The 25,789-nt window shown below is 49.6% G+C and overlaps 1 protein-coding gene across 7 annotated transcripts in view; it reads right to left on the reverse strand.

Annotated features, from left to right (window-relative positions):
- SLC24A3 (solute carrier family 24 member 3) overlaps window positions 1-25,789 on the reverse strand; it is a 461,722-nt gene that overhangs the window by 193,123 nt on the left and 242,810 nt on the right. For all 7 annotated transcript variants that reach the window (XM_049699116.1, XM_033429397.2, XM_004270413.4 and 4 more), the window contains exon 3: window positions 518-594. In XM_049699116.1, the coding sequence (XP_049555073.1) occupies window positions 518-594 (77 nt within the window). The remainder of the gene's footprint in view (window positions 1-517; window positions 595-25,789) is intronic.

Below are 25,789 nucleotides of genomic sequence, written 5' to 3' on the forward strand. Positions count from 1 at the left end.
CGTTTCGGCAGAGAGAGCCCATGCTCTGCGCAACCTCAGAACCCATGCCCTGGGCATGGGTATCAAGGAAAGGAAAATCCAGGTATCTTCCAGTGTACATACCCGTGGCCTCTTAGAAACAGTACATTTGGATACACACTTCCGTATATAAAACAGATAAACAACAAGGACTAACTGTAAAGCACAGGGAATTATACTCAGTATCTTGTAATAACTTATAATGGAAAAGAATCTGAAAAAGAATAGGTACACGTATATATATACACACACATATATATTACGTAACTGAATCACCGTGCTGCACACCTGAAACACTGTAAATCAACTACACTTCAATAAAAACATTTTTTAAAAAGTACATTTGGAGCTCGCCCTCCATGGGGCTCACAGGCCCCCTACCAGGTATGTGAACAGGAGGGGAGACTCCTCTGAGAGCACCTCTCTGCACCCCGCCCCCCAGACCCCCGCCAGGCCTTCCCTCTGGCCCTGAAGACAGGGCCACCGGAGGGGTACTTACACAGAGCACGTGGAGGACGACCGCCCCCTGTCTTCTGTCCTCGTTGGTGAAGATGTCATTGGGGAACTCGTGCAGGGCTACAGAAGGGAGAGAGAAAAACAGCTCAGTACAGGTGGCAACACGTTCAGGGAGGGAGGTCTGGGACAGCGCCGCCACCCTCGTTCCGATACGGGGTCCACGAACCTGGATGAGGAAAGATTACATCTTTATGTTCACAAATCTCTAACTGGAATTTGGTGTTTCCTCCAGATAAGAACGGAGGCAACAAACTGCAGCCGTGCTAGAAGCACCCGGGCTCTGCCCCCAGGAGACACGTTCATGACCCTTGTCCTGCCATCCTCATGGCTCACTCATCACTTTAGAGTGAGGGTGGCTTGCAAACCGCCACCTGTGACCAAGGGTTCGTGAGAAAACACGGGAACCACGATCATGCAGGTCTATCTTCTAACACAGTGACAACTTCATTTCAGTGGATCCGTCTCCCTCTGTCACCTCACACATCTTGCAAACACTGAAATGTTTTCCCGAGCAGAGGTCTGCAGGCTTCAGGGATTACCCAGGGGTCCGTGGCACACACAGGATTAAGTCCCTGCTCTAAACGGTCCCTCTGTCCCTCCTTTCCTTGTCCCACTCCTGCCCTGGCCTGGGGCCTGGGCCTCTTATGACTCCCTCCCGGCTCTCACTTCTATAACACATTGCCCTCCCCTCCCCAGGGAGTCCAGTACAGGGCAGAAACCACGAGAAATCATCCTTTCTGCCCACTTTCCAAACCCAGGACGCTGATGATGGCCGCTGTGGGGCAAAGCTAAGGAGAGGGAACCCTGCAGGGCAGGCCTGTCTCTCACCCTCGGGCACCCAGAGCCCAGATTTCCTGTCACCGTCCGGCCCACCGTGCGCCTGGACCTGGCCAACCCTGAGCCCCACTCCGTGGTTCTGAAGATGACAAGCCCCGCCCACAGGTCCTTCCTGATGTGCCCTTCGTCTGTATGAACTCTCAGCGCCCGTGGGATGGGCTGGCTGCTGACAGGCCGGGATGGGCAGAGACGGAGGCTCTGAGGGCAGGACGGCCACACAGACTTGTGCAGAGTTGACAACAGCGCACGCAGTGAGCTCTGCTCCTGGCAGGCGTGGGCCCTGCACTTCGCACCCACTACGCCTCTGACCCGGGACGGAAAGCTGCTGCTCCCGTGCTGTAGACGAGGAACCCGAGGCGCAGCCGGACTGGACACCATGCTAGAGGGTCCACAACGAGGACCACGCACCCAGCAGACGGGCCGGGGCCGCCCTCGTGCCGTGATCCCGGCTCCCGGCATCTATTAACCATCTTACTCCACCCGGTGACCTCTTCCTTCTGGGGGCCCCTCCGAGCAGGGGACCTGATCTGATCTAAATTCTGCCTCCACACACCAGAGGGAAGCAGGCGGGCTGTTTGTTCCTTTGCATTTCTCTGTGCAGCTGCCACGGGGCTTTTCAGCGCCGGGCAGCTCCCGGGTAAATGTGACCATCCCATTGCCCCCCTACCCCCAGAAGTGGAGACTGGTTGGTTGGCCTGGTTAGTGTACCGATCAGGACAGCTGTCATCCTGGGGAAACTGAAACCAGGGTCTGCCCTGTGATGGGCGCCACACAGAACATTCACGCGTGGGGACCGCCTACCGTCAGCGAGGAGGAAGTGGGAAAAGTGAGGGGGCTTCGAGGTACCTCTGGTGCTGATCTATGGAAGCCAGCTACTTTCATCCCTCCTACCCCACCCTGGCTGAGGGCAGCAGGTGAAGGGAGTGAAGGCCATGGTGCAGGCAGCCTTACCGGTCTGCGTCTGCAAGGCGCCCACACCGTGCCAGCTCCGTCATCCCTGCCTCTCTACCAGGACCTGCAGGAATGCAGGACCTGCAGGACCTGCGGGAATGGTTGGGAATGCAGGACCTGCATGCAGGAATGTAGGACCTGCAGGAATGGTTTGATCAAGGGTACTACGTCAGTATGTGATACACTTATGTTTCGAATCCACGCATTCTGGTTTTTAAATCCCCTTGGCACTCAGCAGTGAGTGGAATGACCATGACCAGGCAGAGCCTCCGGGCTTTGAGTTCTGGTCGGGGAGGGTCTCGGCAGAGGTCTGGATGCCCAGCCAACCCTGGGACCTGGCTGGGGCTCTTGGATAGGACCAGGCTGAGGGCTGTGCCCTTGGAAGGGGAAGGACCCACAGAGCCCAGTGCTGACGCCGGAGGGGCTGAATGCTGTCCAAAGTCCTGGCCAAGCACATGTTGGGCAGGGGTGAGGGGGGGACGGGAGGGGGGAGTGGGCGTGGGGACCACAGCATTCTCCTTCAGGCTGCTCTTTCCTTACGGCTCAGGGACCCTCCTCTCTCTCTTGAGGCTTGGCAGTGTCCCCATCTTGATCTGCTCTTCCTGGCCTGGTGCCTGGTTCATCACCAGCCGGAAACTCCTAGTCCCCGGTCAAGGGTGTCTCCTCCTGTCGGAACCCATGACTGGCCACGAGAAAGTCGGTGAAATTCTCCGTGAGACGATCCTAGTGTAGCAGTGGGGGGGCTGGGGGCTGTGAGCAGAGCAGGGACCTCCTCACTGAGCTGAAGGTGGCTGGGCAGTGGCTGAGACAAAGCGTGGGTGTGTCAGGGGTCAGCTGCGGGGAATGCAAGGCAGCGGAGAGTTAATTAAATGCTTTCCAATTGGTTTGCTTCTGAACAGCAACAGAAGTCTTCTTTGGTGGATCCTAGGCGTGTGGGAAGAGCGGCCAGGAGAAGTGTGCCCGGGAAGCCTCACCTGACACGGTTCCCACTCTGACCGCCCCTTCATGGCAGCCCCTCTGAAAACATGCACCGGGCTGCCGATGAAATTACTACAATGATTTCAAAGAGCTAATGCACACCTTGCAGAGAATACTGCAGGTATTTCACGCTCCCTCTTAGAGATACATCATCTTTTGGAAAAACGTCACGAAAAGAGATTTCTTTTAACAACTGAGCTGGGGCTGTCTCCTCTTGCCCTCCAAGAGATGAGCTTCCTTCATAGGCGGGTCGCTCCAGAGCAGGCCCCCAGACAACAGTTTGAAGGCCAGCGGGTGACCCCAGGAGGGGAGTGGAGAGGTAAGATAAGAAGGGGAAGGAGCTGATACCTAGGCTCAGACTTGCCAGGGCCCCTCTGGGAGCCACTGCAGAACATGCCCCGGGGCTATACGTGGACCCCCATCCGTCACGTTTAAGGCTGTCTTCAACACTTTAGGGCAGACCCTTAACACTTCTGCACACCTCTGCACTGGCCAAGGCAGGTGTGTTCCTGGGAACAGAGAAGGCCCTAGACAGAGTCACAGGCGCATCAAGAAACCATCCTCGCACATGGCGTGGTGATGCCTGCATGGTCTGCGTGGTGTCTGCAGGGGACGCCCATGATCTCCATGATCCTCCAAGCGCCCTTGTGAGGAAATGCAAGGGAACAGGGACAGGGTGTCTCTATGAATAGGAGGAAGAGCCCCTAACTTGCTCATGCATGACTGGCGTCAGCACAGAGTGGCGGGGCGTGGGGTGGAGGTGGCAGAAGGAAGACCCTGGGCCCAGGCCTAAAAGTGTGGATACACTGCCGTTGTGCTGTGCCTTCCGAGTCCAGCATGGCAGTGCCTGAGTGTTCAGAGCGCACCGCAGTGAGCTGCACTGTAACCTGTTCTTATATTAAGCATCGAATCCACCACGTTAGACTCTTATCTGGCTCATCTGCAAAGGGCAGTAGCAGACGACCCTGGCCACAGAGGAGGTGTCTCGGGAGCAGCCCTGTCACCAGAGACCCACGGGGGCAGCAGCTTTGTTGGGGAGACGCCCCCAGTGCTCATGACTTATCTCATCAGCCCCTCCTATGCACCCCACACAGCGTCTACCAGTACACACGCTGTTATTTCACGCAGCGTTGCTTCGTCCAGGTTCTAAAGCAGTTTGGTATGATGGTGTTTAATCTCCCTAAGAAGGGGTCAGCCTGGGCCCCGGAAAGCGTCCTCAGTAGGGCATCTGGAGCTGTGAGGTTCACACCCAGGCCTCCCACGGTGTGGCCTTTGTCGACGTGTCACTTCACCTCTGCGGGCCTCAATCCACCTGTTGGCCCATCTGAAAAATGGCTGCGGTTCCTCGTCTCCACTGTCTCTGGTCCACGCACACAGTACGGTCAGTGCATACAGCAGGTGCCTAATAAGTGTCAGCAGGACGAAGAGCTCTGAAGGGAGGGGACTGGGACACTGACCGGGGATGGAGTAAGTCAGCCTTCCCCGGCTGGCCCTACGGTTCAAGGAAATAGCTGCCGGGGCCTCCCTGGTGGCGCAGTGGTTGGGAGTCCGCCTGCCGATGCAGGGGACGCGGGTTCGTGCCCCGGTCCGGGAGGATCCCACATGCCGCAGAGCGGCTGGGCCCGCGAGCCATGGCCGCTGAGCCTGCGCGTCCGGAGCACGCCCCAGAAACGGCGCTTTCAGAAGAGCTGCAGTTGCCCAAGAAGAGTGAACGGAGACAGGGTGGCCGCTGGACTGGAAGACTCTGCCCAGCACTTCTTGGCCTCCGTTTCCTCATCCGTAAAACCAGGCGGGGCCTGCAGTGCGTCCCGCAGAGCTGATGGCGGTACTGATGCCATCCCAGCCGCCCTCCACTTGCCGGTGCTTCTTGCATCCAAATCCAAAAGAACCAAGGGCGTTTCTTAAGGCCTGAGCTAGGATGCTCACCATTGCCGGGAACTTACTGTCATCCTGGGACTGCTGGTTACATTCCACGTAAGAACCCACCATGCGGAATCAGGGCTGGGTTCAGATCCCACCTACACCACTCACACGTTATCTTTTCTCCTCTCTGAGTCCACCTCCTTCGTCTGTGAGATGAGGTGTGGATGCCATCCGTGCAGTGTTGCTGGGAAGAGCACAGACAGCGTGTGTGAAACACCTCCCACCGTGCTTCCCGGGTACCTATTGCATTTCTTCCTAATTATAATGATGGTGGGATGCTGCCCGGCATCAGTGTTGGTGTTAAAATCCACCAGTCACCAACTCCTGCCTGCCTGGCCTCTGCGTCTGTTTCTCCAGGGTGGCGTCCAGTCTGAAGGAGCCGTGTGAGTGCATGAGCATCTGGTAAGTGTGCTTCCCTGTTCGGGCCGTTGGGAGCCCGAGGTTCCCTTGTCATGCTAGAACAGCAACGCATCCAGCTGAGGGTTCCCCCAAACACCTTCAAAATCCTCAAAGTCTCTCTCTCCCCCAATTTTCTTTCCAGCACATCTTGCCAGCCCTGGGGCGGCAGAGGCAAGCAGTGCTGTTCCCATGGAAACCACAGAGCCTGGAGGGAGCGGATTCCCCTTACCAAGGCAACGGCAATCAGCGGCCTGCTTCTCTCTCCTGGCCGCTTTCCTGAGGCCTGCGTTTGATGAGTCTAAATGGAGGTTTGAAGGGGATGGAGAGTTTTTGGGGTTTCTTTTTTAACGCAGCAGGGGCCTTCACGGCATCTTTAGACGTACTAATTACGTATTGATCCAATGGAGCAGCCCAAAGTGAAGATCAACACACCCGAAAAGGCCAGGCTCCCTTAAAACACCGGAGTGAAAGGAATCTGTGCGGCTGCAACCAACACAATGCCCTTCTCTCATCCAGGGTTTGTGTACTTTTTTGTTTGTAATTTGTGTGTGTGTGTGTGTGGTACGTGGGCCTCTCACTGTTGTAGCCTCTCCCGTTGCGGAGCACAGGCTCCGGACGCACAGGCTCAGCAGCCATGGCTCACGGGCCCAGCCGCTCCGCGGCATGTGGGATCTTCCCAGACCGGGGCACGAACCCGTGTCCCCTGCATCGGTAGGCGGACTCTCAACCACTGCGCCACCAGGGAAGCCCCTGTTTATTTTTTTAATCACAAAATACCTAGAGCATCTTGATTGGCCCCTTGGGGATCGCACCAAGAATTGGGGTCTTGACACTGCCCAACTCCTCCCCTGCAGCAATGGATGACTTCATGCTTCTCTTTTAGACGCTTTGATCTGTCCTGGTTCTCCCCCACCCCTCGCCCCCGTGATGCCTGCTGCTCCCTGGTCCCCTGGCACGAACATTGGGAAACGCAGTCTGCCAGGTGTGGTAACACTCAGCCTCCCACAGAGCCTTCCCGACCCTCTTTTGGTGGCCCTGTCATACTGTGTGTGTACCCAACATGTGACTTTCCAACAAACTGCAGTCGTACCTTGGACTCAACCACCCTGTGAGCTCCCGGAGGGCAGGACCTCTCTGGGCAGCACCCACCAGGTCCGGGTCCACGAAAGAGAATGACAAATACCAAGTGAATGGACTCAGAGAGCGCTTCTCCCAGGACACAGCTTTTGTGTACACCCAGGACAGAATTATTAGCTGAGAAAGGACACTGGGAGAGACAATTCAATAAAACACCCAACAACTGGATTCCAACTTGGATGGCCTTTCAGCCTGTGGACAAATATCCCGTTTCTTCCTGTTCCAAGACCTGGAAGGAGCACACGTGTAGGCCCGCTGCATGGTTAGATGGGGCCATGCCGTATGCTTTGGTTAATGAAATGTGAACAAAACAACAGGCTGTCTGCCCTTTCTAGGGAGACTTTCACAGCCAGTGTCTGACTCACTAACTTGCGCATTCTTGGTTAAGCCTTCACAGAAACATCTGTCAGGATGAATCTTCCATCAGCCTGGTCCCTGAGTAACTGATATCAGAATCCCACACCCCTGATGTGCACATTTGGTAGTATGAATAATAAACAGTATTTGTATTCTTCTTAGCCACTGAGATTTGGGGCTGTTTGTTACCCAGCGTATCCAAGCAATGCAATAGCAAACATGTCCTCAGCATCCCTACAGCATTTTGCACATGAGGCTTCAAGGCAACCTTTGGTTTCTCGTGTCTTCTCCACTAGACTGGGGAAGCGTGGATAAGGCTGGAGGAAATTTATTCTTCTTTGTATCTCCTGTGCCTACCTAAGCACCTGTAATAGACAGTTGCTTAATGACTGTTCATTGATCAAATGAACACATTCGTCATGAATGAAGGCCCCTGAACAAAATTACCTGCAAAAGAATCTGTGAAAGTGGATGTATCCACAACTTGAAAAGTTTCAGGCTCACCTCACACCGGTCAGAATGGCCATCATCAAAAAATTTATAAACAATAAATGCTGGAGGGGTGTGGAGAAAATGGAACCATCCTACACTGTTGGTGGGAATGTAAATTGGTACAGCCACTATGGAGAACAGTATGGAGGTTCCTTAAAACACTAAAAACAGAATTACCATATGACCCAGCAATTCCACTCCTGAGCATATACCCAGAGAAAACCATAATTCGAAAAGACGCATGCACGCCAACGTTCATCGCAGCACTATTTACAATAGCCAGGACATGGAAGCAACCTAAACGTCCATCAGCCGAGGAACGGATAAAGAAGATGAGGTACATATATACAATGGAATATTACTCAGCAATAAAAAAATAACAAAATAATGCCATTCACAGCAACACGGATGGACTTAGAGATTGTCTTACTGAGTAAAGTAAGTCAGACACAGAAAGACAAATATCATGATATTGCTTACATGTGGAATCTAAAAAAAGGGGTACAAATGAACTTATTTACAAAACAGAAACAGAGTCACAGATGTAGAAAACAAACTTATGGTTACCAAGGGAAAAGGGGGGGAGGGATAAATTGGGAGATTGGGATTGACATTTACACACTACCATATATAAAATAGATAACTAATGAGAACCTACTGTAGAGCACAGGGAATTACTCAATACTCTGTAATGGCCTAATTGGGAAAAGAATCTAAAAAATAAAAAAGAGTGGATACATGTATATGTATAACTGATTCACTTTGCTGTATACCTGAAGCTAACACAACATTTTAAATCAACGATTTTCCAATAAAAATTAAAAAAAAAAAAAAGGAAAAAGAAGAACAGTTTCAGGCATTTCAGGCTCAGTGAGGCTGAGCAGAACACAGGGGTACAAGGGGGAGCCTGATGGCAACAGGAGGGTGCAGGCTGCTGTGAGGTCATCAATGGAATTTGCGGCTCATTCTAGGGACTGTCAATAACAATGGGAAACTTATTAACAAATCAAAATTGTGCAAAAAATAAAAGTACTTATTTAGCCCTTACCATGCATACTCTGGGTACTGAACTTAACCCCAGTCCCAGAAAGATAAAGGATGCACAGTCCTGATCATTGACGATTTAACAGATGAGTGAACAAAAGGTTAGGCTGGAAGCAAGGGAAGCCTCAACTCTGAAATCACACCAATAATTTAAGCGTCCTGAATTGAAGCACAGAACTAATCTTTATGGAGTACTGTAAATATGTATTTACCACTTTTTCATTGCTTCTGTGGGATAGGAATCATTGTCCTCAATGTATAGATGAGCAAACCAAGGCCCAAAGAAGGCAAGTAACCAGCCCATGTTCACACCATGTTCATGGAGGAGTCGTCATAGTTGAGGTCTGACTTTCTAGCATGTTGGTCCCTCTGTATTAGAAAAGGCAAATGGACCATTTTTTTCCCCTTGACTTTTAAGGGTGCAAGTTCTCCCTTTCAAAAGCCAGAAATGAAGTCCTAGACTCAAATGGGTGGATGTGTGTGTGGAAGCAAGACAGTGGATAACATCTCTGTGAAGAAGGATGTAACACGGGTCATGGTAACCAGAAGCCTCAATCTAGGGCCCCTCAAACTATTACTCAAAAAGGTAGCAGAGTCCAATTCACTGACAAAGGTCATCTCAGCCAAATGCTTATGTGGTGACATTTGCTTAGCACAGGAAGCCAGGGTTTTATAAGACCCTGAACACCTGGATTTGAGGCCCTCCTTCACCACTCATGAGCTCTGTCGCCTTGGAAAAAATTCCTGAACCTTTTCCAGTCTTAATTTCTTAATGTGCAAATGAGAGAATGAAAACAATAGCAGTTTATACAGTTATTATGAGGATTAATTGTGATGATACTTATGAAATATGCAGTATCTAGAATCAGGTAAGTAATGATTAAATGGTAGGTCCTTTTACTCTATTCAATAATGGAGAAGGAGAAATAGGGACAGGAGGTATTTCCCAAGGCATCAATGCCCTGCCCACCTTCCTGGGGTCCTACCATTTTCAGTCTGGGTAACCCCCAGCACTTGCATCTCTTTGCCTGAGGGCTTTCTCCAAAGCTGAGGATGGGAGCTCTGCCCAGATCCTGCAGGCTGGATGAGCTGGAGAATCTCTATGGCTCTTTGCCCCAGGAGAAGCCCTGCACCAAAGTCTGATGGGAGGTGGGTGTATAAGTACCCCAGCTCCCTCACCGCTTGGCTGAGAGAACTGAGGTGTATTCTGTGCTGTTTGCTACAGTTCTCAGCGGGATTAAGCTCTAGCTACCCAGAGTGACAACTGGTTTTGTAACACTCCTTTGATTGGCTGCATTCCCCTCCCTGTCTCCTTTCCTGACTCCCCTATCTAAACCATCTCCAAAATAAACTTGTACTTGAGTTTGCCTGAGGGCCTACTTCTGGCAAATCCACATTCAGACAGAGGGAGCTAGGAATTTTGCACCCTTGCACCGCTCCATTTCAACAAAGGTTAGTCTTTCCAGCAGAGAATTCATCCATATTCAGGTGAATTTTACCTCCAATAATGGCCTCATTTCCATGCATTTATAGAGAAGTGATGCATCCTGCATTGTCAACAGCAGCACAGAACCACCTCCCTCCTGAATGCAGGTTAGGAGACGGTCTTTGCCCCTTTTTCATGGTACAGAAGTTGATCCAACACCCATGACAAACTCCTTGATTTCCACTCCAGAGCTCTTTTTCTCATGTCCATATTGGCAAAAGATTTTAAACAATCATCCCACAAGCTTTTCTCCTGGAAGGGAACAGACATTCTTTGCAACTGAAGAACCCCAGTCATTACTTACATAGAATTTTGGCCTGGCAGGGCCCTGAAATGTAATTTGATGAACTAGAAACATATTTCTTTATCAATAATAAAACACCAAGGCACCCATGCTGCTCAAGTGCCTGAGCCAGCAGCTACTGTAGAAAGTACAGTGATCCCATGAATAGTGCTGTGTTCTCAGGCCACAGGCATGGCCGCAGAGGGAAGGAGGCCTCTTTGCAGAGGCAAGAGCCTACCACTCGCAGTTGTTGCTCCTGTGGGATCATCACAGCTGTGTCAGTAATGAATTCTTATTAAAGGAAATGAAACATTTATGGTAAATAGCTCTGTGGTGTTCAGAACTTTATGCTCTCCTTGGGCTGCTCTGTTCCTCAAAATGTCCCTTGGTGCCCTTGGTGCCAATGGCAGAGACAGAACATTTGGATGGATGAACTGGGGTCTGACCCAGGTATTGCATCTCTTGTGTTCCCATGTCTGCTTCTCGATCCAGAGAAATACAGACCAACAAGTGGGTTTCTGATGTATGCAGAAACCCACTACACGGCTCTGACACACGAGGGTTGGAAAGAATGTCCATTCCTTCTCAGCACCCTTGGAGAGGATGAGCCTATGTGAAAAACTTTCTTAGGAGAAATGTCATTAAAATAGTTATTTTTGAATGTAACAATTCCCTACAGGAATCTATGTTGAAAACGTTCACTCTTTAAGCATTTATTCTACTGAAGATGAAGTGTGCATGCCAAATGACTGGTAGTTTCAAAATCAGTGATTTTTTTAAATGTTAACTCATCCCATTTCAGAGCTAGAAGCAACCTTTAGTGTTCTATTGGTCTATAGATGGAAAGGTAGTTAGCAGAAGGATTTGGTGAGAAGCAATGTTAAAGTTCTCCTCTGCTTCCCCTTTTAAAACCTGCTTTCTTTTTCTCCATGATGTTATTCCATGATCATCAATTTCAGGGATAGAAAGTAGGTCTCATCTCATATGTTCATCAGTTGATTGGTAATGACTGAATGTTTGGCTGCATCTTAGATGGGGTTCATTGTGGTAGAGCATCGTGATCTGCTAACAATGTCTGCCATGGCTATGGGAAAGGAAACGGGGGCATGTGTGCTTCTTATTTCCCTGCACTGAAGCTTTGCTGACAAAATCCTAAAAAGAAAGAATAACTGGCCCTCGTTACTCCTGGTAATAGTGATAATTGTCATTTCCTTTGATCTGCACCTGATTTTGAGTATAATCCATGGAAAAGCTGGAGGGAGATTAAAAGTGCTTAAATAATCAATTATATCTCAATTAAAAACAACATATTCAGAACACATACTGAAAAAAAAATGTTTCAGTATGATCGCCAAATATGCCAAATATATTCAAGCAGATGTATTAGGTGGTTACCCATTTATAAAATATTATCTTGAAATCTAGTCTATAATAATGAAATAAATATCTAAGAAAACTCACAGCTAGTTGTAGGAAGAGATGTAAATAAATAGACAAACTATTGGCTAATTCAGTTGGCAAAATACAAGCTGTATTTACTCTTAATTTAGTATTTGGCAACCCCTGGACTCTCCTTGAGGGAAAAATGAAGATGTTACCTGGAGGAAACCATTTTCCCTTTATGTTATCATATATTAGATACTTTTGACAATTTACCTATGGTTTGGGCTCAAAACACTCAAGGATCTTCTAGTTACACCAGAAACTCTTTGAAGCGTAGACTAGAACTCAAGGCTTTTTTTGTTGCATCATTAAGTTTGTGCATCCAAAGTCTAGACTCCAACTATCACAGATCCATCTTTTGGAAAATATCTGTCACTGAATATGAATGAAAATTAAGAGTGTAATTAATCCTAAACAAAAAGTAATTCTTAAAGCCATTTCTCTCCATTTTCTTAGCCCATCACTGGGCTCAAGTAACGGCACATTACAGCTTTGAGTGAAAGAGACTAAATGCCTTTTGATTCCACAATGGACTCTGTTCTCCAACTAGGCTCTCAGGGTACAGACCAAGGGTATATATGAACTGACGACAAAAAAGATATCTTAAGAAAGCCTTGTGCTGTCTTGTATTTAGCAGAGCAAAACTGGCCACAGTGGAGCAGGCAGATCAAAGCAAGAGGATCTAGAATCTACCTGAGGTGTGTCTAGTAATTTTTGACTGTATATTCGACTGTACAGATGAGGCACTGAGGAGACTCTGGACTCTGCTGTCTTCCTCTGAAGAGTGCTGAGTTTTGTTGGAGCAGAAAGTTAAATTAGTGGTGGGTCATCTCTGGTGCTGGTCTTAGTCTTTTTTCTAATAAAGGCTATTTTTATTATATTCTTAGTCCTGATATACGATCCTTAGGTTTTCAACGGAAAGTCTGAGCTGTTTAAGCAACCCTCTTTAACTTTGGCGACTTGAACTGCAAACTCTGTCTCCCCAGCGCTGGTAGCTACTGAAATCTCTACTCGGCAGTTCCAGCCTTTCAGCTGCTGTTCCCCAGAAAGTGCCTGGAGTTGCCCCGAAGGCATGCACAATTTTGGGGTCAGTCAAGAATTTCAGGAGAACTTATATGCATGTTTTGGGCTCTCCCTCTGTGAATTCTTCCTTTCTGGGATGTCCCCCAAATTCCAGCTGCTTGGGAGCTCCTCACTCTAATCTCTGATGTCTCAGCCCAATAAGATCATGGGTGTAGCTCTGCTAGAGCTCTATCCCCACACAGTGCACATCCTGGGAACTTGCACTGGGAAAAGCCAATGGGTGTGGCCCTCGCACAGTGTGGTTCCCTTCTCTGAAACATCATAAACCCTCCAGTCTCTGGCTTGCTTTATTTATTCACTTTCCAGAGCTTTTAAACAATTGTTTTTCTTTATTCTGTTCAGAGTTGATAACTGTTCCTACAGGAGCATTAATCCAATGCATCCAATGATGGGAAGTCAAGTCCAGAATATATCCTAGGTCATAACCTGCTGCAGAAAATTTCCAGTAAACTAAATGCACGTGACACGTTCCCCAAACTTGCTACTAGCTGCAGTAAGTCCTCCATGGAACTAATGCAGCCCGAAATAACTGTGTGACCCACTGGTAAATAGCACGCTGGGGAAAGTGAAGGTCACTGGATGGGCTGGCGAGTTATGATGAAAGGGCTGGGAGGTGACCTAATTTCATACCAACTCATATGGTTAAACCAAGGATTGGACATAGCGCACTCAGTACAGTGAAAGATTCACGAAGAGATCCTGCAGGCTTCCAAAGCCCTCAGCTATAAATATTTCAAGGTCAAGGCCATCCAAAGACGCATCTGTGGCAGTTCTGACGTCTCTGAAGGTGATGCCCGAAGGCTCAGAAGCGAGAAAGTGTGTTAGGAGGCAAACTGCTGTCAGAACCCAGTTAACAGCCAAGGCAGGGAAATCACATCCCACTTTCCTTTTGGAGTCTGGAGGAATACACGTTCCCCAAAGTGTCAGATTCTGATGTCGCACATGAAGCTGGCAAACTGGAATTCACAGCAATAGAAGGCAGGTGTTTAATAAAGGCTTTCCAAGTCCAGACTAATTTATGAAGCTTCAGAAACAGAAAAGAAAGGTAGGCAGCAAACAAACTTTTGACTAAATCAGGCCATTACATAAAGCACATACAAGCAGTCATGTTTAATATTTTTTTAAAGGAAGAAAAGGAAAATTCTGCTCAGTTCCTGAGTTGGTTGAGACCAAACTCATAAATAGCACAACCTGTGTTAACAATAAGGCGGGGGCTTCCCTGGTGGCGCAGTGGTTGAGAGTCCGCCTGCCGATGCAGGGGACACAGGTTCGTGCCCCGGTCTGGGAAGATCCCACATGCCACAGAGCAGCTGGGCCCGTGAACCATGGCCGCTGAGCCTGCGCGTCCGGAGCCCGTGCTCCACAACGGGAGAGGCCACAACAGTGAGAGGCCCAAGTACCGAAAAAAAAAATAAAAAAAAATAAGGCGGAAGGACAGGTTTCACTTTGTTCTGGTGTCAGAACTCCCTCACATTCCCCGTGACAAGTCAATGATTGCTTGCCCCCTTCAGAATCTAGGATTTTTTGTCTTTTCTGGTTAGCTTGTGTCTTTCTATGTGCTTATATTTCATTACAGGGTTGGTTGGAGTTGAAAACAGTCAAAGAACTCCTTAAAGAAATCAACATGATTATTTTGGGACAGGAAGATGCAGAGGCGGTGGCATAAATTTGTGATGCAATAAACTTCGTGATGTAATAAGCTTCATCATGATGTCACAGAGGCCAGAGGCAAACGTACGCATTTACTGTCATAAACCAGGAAATATCTTGGGCCCATTTGAGGCAAAGGCTAATCAAAGGCAATGAACGTCCTCTCTCCACCCCCACCGTCCAAGGACTGTTTTAACACGTACTTAAGGATGTGGGCCTGCAGTTCACCTGGCACACTGGACAGGTGGGTAGGGTGGGATGACTTAGCAGACTTTCAAAGGATGAAAAAGAAGTTCGTATCATCACTTCTTTGACCTTTTCTCATGTAAACACCAAATTTGAGAGCATTTCATATAGATCGATGGAGAAAATCTACTGAAATAATTTTTTAAAGGAAAGACCCTTTTGATGTTTGAGATATGTGTTTTTTGGGGGGTGGGAGGGAACAAATAATAATACTCTAGGATCGATTCCGATGTTTATTTTTCTTGCATCGCTCAAATAAATATGACCAGACTGTCAAACTTAACTGCGTAAAGATCTCTGATGTCCTAGGTAACATGAAGATGAGGAGATGCTTTTTCATCTGAAGATGGAAATGGCAAACTCCTTGGGGGTCCTGGACCAAGGAAACAAGGTCCGGCATAATCACCGGCTAATCTAAGAGGCCGGTGGTCAGGTGCCTACAGGTGGGAGGGCTGGCGAGAGCTGCGTTATCTATGACCCGGAAGCAGAGCAAATCAAGTGGCTTACTCTCAGTGATTTCAAGCAAATGGTTCTCTCCAAGGGTATAAGATTCCTCTGAGAATGATTCAAAGACCAAAAAGACTCTGATTTCTTTATGATCACAGATGCATCCTGTAATGCTAGCAGACTTTTCAGGGACACACAGACGTTTCTCCATCCACTTAACTCAACAATGCACGGCGTAGTTGTTACACCCACTGTGCTGGTCTAACTCCGGCAGAGGGTAACTAGGGCGCAGACCACACAGCCTTGCCCTCCTGGAGTTTGCAGCCCAGTTGAGGAAGCCAGATTTAAGTGTGCAAACACACAAACTGGAGGACAATAGAAAGCAGGCTATATCCCCAAACGTATATGTAGGTATATATGTGCACACACATATGTGTAAGTGTATATGATATGTATCAGTTGCTGAATAATAACTAACCAAAAGGTAGCTGTCCAAGACAAGCAGAACATTTTGTCATTATGGTTCAGGACTCTGGGGGTTGATTGGCCCCAGGTAAGTGGTCCTTACCTCCCCACTCACACAACTGCAATGACCTAGCGGCTGGGACTGGAAACATGAAGCTCCCTCCCTCACTACCTTTCTGGTACCTGTGCTGGGGGGACTCAGACACCAGGGGCTGGAACTGCTAGGGCTCCTGGGCACCCCTCTCTCTTCCTCAGGGTCCCTTCAGCGTGAGGGCTTCTTACACAGGCTCAGAGCTACAAGGCACGTGTTTCAAGACAGAGACCCAGGAGGAAGTTGTACAGCCCTTTATGACGGATCCTGGGAAGTCACACAGAGCATTTCTACCACCTTCTGTTGGTCAGGTGCTTACAAAGCCCTGACTGCCCTGATGGGGATGGGGCAGTAGACTCTGTCTAGATTTTTGGTGGGGGGTTGGGGGACGGACAAGATTCTGGAAGCACACATGGTCTTGGAGTTATTGTTGCAGCCATTTGGGAAGATGAGCTCTGCCACTATTTCCCTCTGTCTGAAATGATAACTTTATCTATAACTACATTAATAATTTATCTGTATCTACATGAACATGGGTTAGAGAGTAGGTGGTATTTGGGGTCAGGAACTAAAGCACCCGCGTGAACCAGAGCAGTGCGTAAGGGCTGCACGGGGTGGATTAGTCCTGAGTGGAGCCTTGAAGAAGGGGAGGCCGTTGAGGATGCCCCTCCAGGTGGGGAGGAATCAGAGACCAAGGTGTGGAGGTGGAAGGAGCACAGCTGTCTGGGTTTTAATGACGTGGGGACTCTTCCATGTGCTTCTCCCTGAATGAAAGCCAAGTTCTCCAGTGGAAACAGTAGGAGCTACTCATGCATGACGAGGTCATTGCTTCCCTAATGTGACCTTTCCTAATTCTCACGGCTACCCACACAGCTCTGTGCTTTACAGACAGGGAAACCGAGGCCAGGTTCATAAAGCAAGCGTGCCCCCGGGGCAGGCCCTCTGAGGCCGGCGCCCTTTCTTCACCACAGTAGCCTCTTCAGAATCCACGAGTCAGGGCTCAGCTCACACTTCCCCAGGCTCACAGGGATCAAGCACATGCCTATGCAAACCCTAGCTTTGTTTTTTCCAAAAGAAAAGACTTCACCCAGAATCTGAAAGAGCATGTGGAATTGCACTGAATTTCATGGTACATTAGAACCCAGAATGGGACCCAAGACAAAAATTGGTCAGCTTTCCTGATTAGCTGTTTACTAAGCCTCGGGCTAGAGAAACAGAACCCTGGACTGTGTCGAGTCTGGGATTCTGCTCCACCGCGTGCCTTGCAGTGAATAGTTTTCTGCATCCAGGGCTTCCTATTCAGACAGAACAATTTTCTGGCCCCTTCCAGTCCCAAAAGGGACCGGCCCAGCGTTCTTGCCTCATGTAAGTGCTGGGAAAGTCTACCTGCATCTTGACATTTGTCATCGGCCAAGAATGAGCTAGGAGTCGACCTAGATTCTCCTGGGACCTGAGCTACATCCTGATGGAAGGCATGTTGGCACCTTTTGCAGGAGCTCCATCCCAGGGCGCCATCTTATGCTTTGCACATTTCTGGCCATGGGATGCTGGTACCCCCATATCTGGTTTGGTGTGTTGGGACCCACAGTGTAAGATGCAAAGAGTTGGTATCAGGGCTCCCGGAAGATGCCAGCTTACAACAGAGAGAGGTCTGACATGGAGGAAGCACTGTCCTGGCGCAGCTACCACTCCCGTGAACTCCACGGAAAGTCGCTGCGAGGGACCCGAGCCAGCCCTACCTGTGCTGCACCCGCCTTCCCGTGGATCCGTCACCATTTCCTCACGCCGGCCTGCCAGGGTGTTTCCACCCCCAAGAGCCAGCATCCAGGGCTCCTCCGAGCCAAAGTCTCTGCTTGGCACGGCGTCCCCACCCTCCCTGGTCCCACTATTCGCTCTCCCACCAGTTTTCCAGGGAGCCCTTTCCAAATTACTCTCACATGAGCGCTCATGCCATGAGGCTCCGTTTCTGGGAAGCCAGGCTAACCCGGGAACCACACGAACGCTGCTTCTCCCACAAACATCCCCTTGATCATCCCGAAGGAATCCTGCACTCAGTCACCACGGGAATGGGATCCAGGCCACACGAGTGCAGGCTGCAGGGGCGCGGGGGGGGGGGGGCAACTTGTTCCCACGTCCCTGGCTGTGTGCGTGGCAGTCTGTCGTCCCTTCCTTACAAATGACGGGATCCCAAATGAGCCACACACCTTGCCTGTCTGCCCATCAGCCCCAAAGTGGCCTGTTCGTGTTCAGTGGCAGGCGTTTCTTCATTGAGACCCCAGCCTGCCTGTGGGTCCTTGCCACCTGAAGATGCACCTGCTCTGAGACATGGGCGGGGAGAAGCAGAGCGGGATGGGGTGAGGCAGCGAGTGGAGAAGCCTTGGAAACAGCTACCCGTGGCCAAAGTTTCCACGGCTGGTGCCACTGATGGAGCCAGGGGCACATCTGACTTGTCTGAGCCATGAGGACTCGTGGGATCTCTTCTCACAGTGTCTTCCCTGGTCTTGAACACTTTCCAGACACTTCTACGTTCTCCTGTCACATCATCAAATAAAAAGAAAACTTCTTACCCGGAAGCTCAGATCCAAATAGTCAAACAGAATAGGATTTCTGGTTCTGTCTTGGTCTATTAGAAGCAGGAAGAGACTCAGGTGACAACAGAACACCCAGCCCCAAATCTGGGGTGTGTAGAGGATCTGGATATCAGAACCTCATGGTGTGAAAGGAAATGGCAACTTGGGTTTGGGAACGTAAAAAGTTGTAAATTTTGGTGACCATTTCCAAATAACAGAAAGGCAAGTGCTGGACACAGCCTAAGTATGCTTAACGCTGCATAGTATAAGTAAGTGGGTATTACGCGAGAACCATGGTAACGGTCGGGGGGGGGCCAGGCATATACAAGGGAGAAAAGGCTTGAAAACATCTTTCACACAAAAGGTATGGACCACACACATCTTGGCCAGTCTTGCCTTTCCTGGGGGAAACTGCATTGCTATAAAGTGAATGAAATCATCTCTTTTTATGCCCTGATTTTTAACAAGCCTGGATGAATAGCTGACTGCTTACGTCCGTGGCTGGCGGTGCTGGGTCCGAGGGAAAAGCTATAATGTTTGACCAGCTACATTCGCTTGTGCATCCACCTTCCTCCCCATCCCTCTATAGAACCCATCTGAAACCTGCTAAGGTATGATGGTCTGGAAAGGAAAGTGAACCTCTCACAGACAGATGAGTGGTGCTTCCTTGCCCAGGTGACAAGAACCTGTAGTTTTACTATAACCAGTCCAGGTGAAATCAAGCAGGACAGCATCCCTGTGGTGGACGCTTTCGGTGGCTACCTAGGTGTCCTCCACTGGGCTGGGGCACCCACCACCCACTTCCATGAAGGTTGAGGGCATCCTTCTCCTGAGAATTGCCCTCTGCTGATGCGAGACCCCTCACCCTAAACGCCTGGAAGATGAAGTCCTTGCTTCAAGAGCAGTGTGCAGCCAACCCCTGCCTCAAGGTGGGATATCTCCATGGTGGCATCCATGCCCTCTGGTCCCAGGTCAGGCTGAGGCCAGCGTGCAGCTGAGAATACGCCTTGGCTGACTCTTCCTCCTGAGCCTGTCTCACTCCCCTTTGCATAAGAACTGTCCATCAATAAATCAGGGGCTTCCCTGGTGGCGCAGTGGTCGAGAGTCCACCTGCCGATGCAGGGGACACGGGTTCATGTCCCGGTCCGGGAAGATCCCACATGCCGCGGAGCGGCTGGGCCCGTGAGCCATGGCCGCTGAGCCTGCGCGTCCGGAGCCTGTGCTCCGCGACGGGAGAGGCCACAGCAGTGAGAGGCCCGCGTACCGCAAAAAAAAAAAAAAAAATCACTATTTCAGGGACCCAACCCAAGACAGCCTCTTGAATGGTTTTTGCTCTCAAGTCTCCAAGGGAATGAGGTCTCTCACTGAAACGTAAAATGCACACCCAGGGGAGAGGTGAGTGCCCGTGCCTTCAGGGATGACCAGAGCAAGCTTCGCCTCTTTCTCTCCCTCCGAATCACTGCAGCCCAGAGCTGGACCAGTGGTTCTAACTCTTTCTGTTCTGAGCGAAGCCCCAGGCCTGAGCAAAGCTGCAGTCCAAGCTGTGTGCCCTGGAAACCGACTGATAGCACAGAAGCAGATTTGGATTTGGCAACAAGAAACAATTCTGCTTCCTGCCGCCCCCCTACCACAAACATCCCTGGAATAATTAAAATTGGGTAGGATTTCCTTCCCCCAAATCTCCCTCTGAAGTGGGATTCTGGGGAGATTTTATATTTTAATAAGAAATTTATTTCCCAGATGATTCCATCACTTGGAAGGTAATGAATTTGGACGAGCCAGGCATCCCTGCTGAGATGCCCCGAAGATTAGTGCTCGCATCACTTTCCTTGGTTAATTTTGAACCTCTTGTCCTCTTGCAGTCTGAGCCCCGTCACCGCAGGAGTACTTCGCTATTGGAGGGAGACACTGCTCTCCTCCACGGCAAGGATTTAAAATGTCTAGAAAGTTCCAGTCACATGACTGATTTGGGCAGGAGGGACTGCAGATGGCTAACCCCAGGCTCTAAATGTTCAGATGACACAGTTGGCATCTCTGCGGGTCCCGCGAAGGCCTGGCGGCTGAGGCGGTGCGGACAGATGCCCGTCCAAAGGAAGCGAGGCAACCGCAGACCCTCCCTCTCTCCACACAGATCTACACCCCAGGCCCTGGGGACTCCGCTAGGTCCCGCTCGGAAGGAGCGTGAGCTATTTTAACTTGGAATGTGGCAGGCGAGGCCAACGGAGCCCCAGCCAAGAGATACAGTGTACAGCAAGCACGCCCAAGAGAGCATTTTCCCAACAAATCAGGTCTCTTCCGAGGACCCAGAGAGGCAGGAGGCACCGTGGTCTGCCCGCAGCTCGCCCCAGGAGAATCAGCCACATTTCTGCGTGGGGGGGGGGGGGCGGGATGGACCATCTGTTAAGGCAGTGGATGAGCAGGCGGTGGGCGGTACAGGTGCGCTCCTGGTGCTGGATCCCTGACACCGACTGCTGACCCCTTCAGTGTTCCCGTTTTCTGCTTGGTCCTCTTTCCCTAAGAAACTCCCATATTCTCCACCCCTCCACCCACCCCCTCACATTCCACGAGCGCTTTGCATTTCAACTATTCTGCTCTTTTATCCTGAACCTGGTCCTAAAGTGCAGAAAACAGTCAGTAAATGGTGGTTGCAGGAGATGCATGGCTATTATACAGTATGCTTTTAGTACCTGGTTAACTTATTCGATACAAATTCTGGAGTAAATACTCTGCACCAGGCACTGTATCTGTAAGTAAATAGGCAATGCTTACCCTGTTTGCTTAGCTTTCTCACTTTTTTTTTTCTTAACATATATACACCTCACTCCATCATGTGTCTCTTCCAAGGTATGCACAGCAGGGGGCCCTCCCTAGGTTTCAGGTCCTCCCAACCGAGATGCCAGAGATGTAATTCGGGATGGTACTGCTGGTGTGACCCGCCCAAGGCGATGCGAATGAGAGTCACTGAGACCACAGACAAAGAAATGGCTCACACCTGTAACTCAGCCCCACACACTGGGTCACCTGGTCAGCTGGTACAGATTCCTGACACCGTGGCGATGAGGTCGGAACCCACCATTTAATTCAGACCTACCTGCCAGCTCCACCAGCAACCACAGCGTCTAGAAAGAATTCTCTGCCTAGAGTCAGACGCTGGCCATCAAAAATATAAACATTATTGGAAAGATCAGGAATACCTTACTCGTAAACACCCTCCAAGCTATAGGGCTGTTGAAGTCCATCGCTGGGGGTGGATGACACTTAAAGAGCAGGGAGTGTGCACGGCGGGAACGCCGGTGTGTTTCCAGGGATGTGTGAGGTGATGCTGGGCCATTCAAGGACAAACTTTTTTTCATGTTAATAGTTATTTTCATGTTAGTATAAAATACCCACGTTCATTTACGGAAGAGAGGGATATAAGAATCACCTTTAAAAAGAAATAGATTTTTTTGAAAGTGAGTTTACTTTAAGAAAAGTGTAAAGGAAATAATTATCCACGAAGTATGTGGACATGGCAAACATATAACTACAGAATGCAGGCAACTAAGTACAGGCACCTTGGCCTGGGGAGTAAAGGGTCAAATGTCCACAGTGAGTGGGGTCCTATGGTAGCAATGACCTCTCGGATTCCCAGGCTCCCAGATGAGAAAGATGAATGACCATAAGCCCTGCCACGTATCGATCGGGTATGGTGGGCTGGACCCTGGTGCCAGGCCATGCATGCAGCCTGGCAGATGAATGGAATTGTCACCATTGCACAGATGAAAAGATTGGACTCAGGAAGGCAAACAACTTGCCCAAGGCCTCAGAGTTTGAGTCAGACCTAAAACGCAGTTTCCTTTGACTCCAGAGCCCACGCTTTAAGCAAGATGTTGTCCTGACCACCAGGAAGCCAGCATTTGGCCCAGAGGTTAAGGAAGACGCATATGACTCTGTCAAGGTCAGAAGGTTTCAGAGTTTCCTCTCATCTCAGTTGACACTTTCAGATGTGGTGCACAGTGCACAACAGTGGGGACCTGCCGCAACCTCTCTGTTTACGGGTACCTAACCTGTCAATCTTAATAACAGCTCTAATTGTATCAATCACTGAGTCACTATTGTCTTTTGGCAAATGTCCCGCTCAGTCTTTTTCAGTGGTTCAAACAGCTGTCTTTAGAGCTTTTTTAAGGTAGTTAATTCTGTCAAGGATAACATGGGAGCACCCAGACATCTCTTTCCCCAGAAAACTAGGTGGTTTAGCAACAAAGCAAGCCAGGGGGACCCCTGGGCTCTGACCTGCCTCTCTCTTGGGCTTAGTGGCTGGAGGAGGATGCAGTGAGGGTCGGGAGACAGCTTCCACTGCCAGCTTTCTTGTGAGTCTGAGAAGAGTTTCTTCCATGGGGACTCGACTAGGTGCCACTCTCTCAATTCCCGAAGGGCCACGGGCTGTGCGTTAAAGAGGTGTTACCCTGGGCTCAAGACTGATGGCCACCTCATTACTGTCCACGGGGACAGACGGGAGAAACGTGCCCCTTGTGCTCAAGAGGACAGTTCATACGGCCAACAGTGAGCAGAAAGCGTGGTTTCTGGGATCTCTTTGGGAGGGATCTTTGGAAGTTTACAGATTTAGAGATAGGTAAGCAATTCAAGGTCAGACGCACACAAATGACACGACCTCTCTCTATTCCCAAAGATAGTTTCTACTTCCTTCTACCCAAAGCCTCCAAGATTGTGCGCTGGATTCAGAAAGAGCATGGGGCAACCCTTGACTCTGTTATTCAGTATGGTCAAGGGAATGGAGCACTGTAGAGGGAGCCACCGTCAGGATGCTGACACACCGCCTGTTGATGAAAAAGACCGCATGCCACAAAATACACCCAGCACCAACATTTTTGAACATAATTTGATTTTTTTTCCAAGTTCAAAAGACAGTCCAGGACCCACAGACCCTCAGGGCCACTATTAAGCTCAACAGAAGTTAAAAACGTCACTGATAAGCACGCTGGTGTCTCTGAATAGTGATTCTTGGCTGACAGAAACCTGGAACACCCTACTTTTTTTTTTTTTTTTTTTTTGCGGTACGCGGACCTCTCACTGTTGTGGCCTCTCCCGTTGGCGGAGCACAGGCTCCGGATGCACAGGCTCAGTGGCCATGGCTCACGGGCCCAGCCGCTCCGCGGCATGTGGGATCTTCCCGGACCGGGGCCCGAACCCGCGTCCCCCGCATCGGCAGACGGACTCTTAACCACTGCGCCACCAGGGAAGCCCCGGAACACCCTACTTTTAACTTTTCTTCCAAAGGCCTTTGAGCTCATCTGAAAAAATTAATTGGGAAAAAATCCATAAAAGAGCAAAATATGTAAATGGTTATAATAGTACCTACTGAACCTCAGGCATTTAGTAAATGTAAATTATGAATTGAGAACAAAGGATATGACCCTTGTTGAAATTATTACTCTGGTGTTTGCTTAATTTTCTGGAGTCACGGGCTGCCTTATCCTACCGTCATAATTAAAATGAAATAATATAAAATAAAATGAAATACTTGCCATTAAAAGCTATGATCTTAAGTCAGGATTCTGAAATATGAAAGCCCATATACACTGAGAAAAAAAAATAAAAACCTCATGGAGCCAGTGGGTCAATCATATGGAGAAGGGGGCCCGTGTCTTTATTGATTAGTCCCTGCGAATGGGGCTGAGAGTCTAGTAATTCTCCATCACAACATGGCACAATGCCCTTTTGTCTCAAGAAGTTATAGGAAGCAGGAGGTTTTTTTTTTTTTTTGCGGTACGCGGGCCTCTCACTGCTGTGGCCCCTCCCGCTGCGGAGCACTGGCTCCGGACGCACAGGCCCAGCGGCCATAGCCCACCGGCCCAGCCGCTCCGCGGCATGTGGGATCATCCCGGACCGGGGCACGAACCCGTGTCCCCTGCATCGGCAGGTGGACTCTCAACCACTGCGCCACCAGGGAAGCCCCAGGAGGTTTTTTTAAATTAATTTTTATTGGAGTATAGCTGCTCTACAATGTAGTGTTAGTTTCTGCTGTACAGCAAAGTGAATCAGCCACATGTATACATATATCCATTCTTTTTCAGATTTTGGAAGCAGGAGTTTTGGATGTATGGGTTGTGTAAGGCCATGCATCCGCCCCAGAAATCCTAAGAGCAGCTGAACTATTCCATTTTTCTGAGTGCAGAAAGAGCGAAAACAGCTACGAGGTATCCAGGTTTCTGCTCTGTGACTGATCTCAGCGACGGCACTTTAGTTAAACTACTCTGCCCACTGGTAACTAGGCTGACATACAGTTTGGCCAATTCCCAATGAGCTCGCCCGCAGAGACTTCGGAAATGAGAAGTCTAGGAAAGCAAGCATCACCTGGTGGCACCTGGAATGCAGCGCCAAGCGTCCCAGGTGTTTGCTCCTCTGGGAGGATGAGGTGGGTGGGGCTGGGCTGCCCTTCTCACTCATTTACAGGAGGTACTTTCTTAGATCTTTCTCTCGATCTGAAGGAGAACAGAACCCAACCTGTGAAGTTCTCTAACAAAGCGTCGCCCTGTTTTTGGTTTATCTTCCAAGTAGAGGGTCAGTCCCTAACTTCTCAGCCCAATCCTTGAAGCACTCAAGGCAGGAAGAAGGAGGTGTGATCAACCCTCAGAGGTGGGCAGGGAGCAGAGCTGAGGTTAGGGGTTCAGCTCTGCTCCAAAGCCCCTGCCCTCCGGCCTCTGCCTGGCCCAGAGGAGGGAACGGAGGACTGCCCAAGGTCCTGTGATTGCAGCTGTCACCGTGGGAGGAAAGCCAGAGTCAACACGCACAGTCACATTACCTCCTCTTCCTTCATGTAAGAAAGTCTCCTTGGTGATGCTGTCCCCTCCCCATCAGTCTATGGAGAAGGGGGTACGATGATGGAAGGGTTTGTTTGGGATGTAGTGACATAAACACGCAGAGAGGATGAGCGATACCTTTCCCAATTTAGCCCGAATTTAAAGAAGGAAGCATCCCACCTATATAGCCTTATCGGAAATAAGCAAGCTAAACAAAACTCAGTGGGGAATTTGATGACAAAATTGAAGCAGCAGCTAACCACAAAGAGACATAATTCTAAGAAGGCTTGGAACAGAGCTTCCTGACCTCCGAGAGGCACCCGCATCTTGGCGGTCAGAGAGCATTTTAAAGGTCAGTAGCTAACGGCTTGCCGGGTAAAGTTACTGGGCAGCTGGTGTAGTGTACTGACCTTTGCCTTCACCTTCTCTACCCAGGGACTGACTAGGTTCAGGGGGTGTGATTGACTCAAGATGGAATTTCTTGAAGTCTTCTAATACTGATGCTAAGCTGTGCACAAGGTGGGATGCAGTTCTCTAGAGAGCTCTGTGTCCACCACATGAGTCGTGTATCTC

The sequence above is a fragment of the Orcinus orca genome, chromosome 16 (genome assembly GCF_937001465.1).
Source record: "Orcinus orca chromosome 16, mOrcOrc1.1, whole genome shotgun sequence".
Taxonomy (NCBI): Eukaryota; Metazoa; Chordata; class Mammalia; order Artiodactyla; family Delphinidae; genus Orcinus; species Orcinus orca.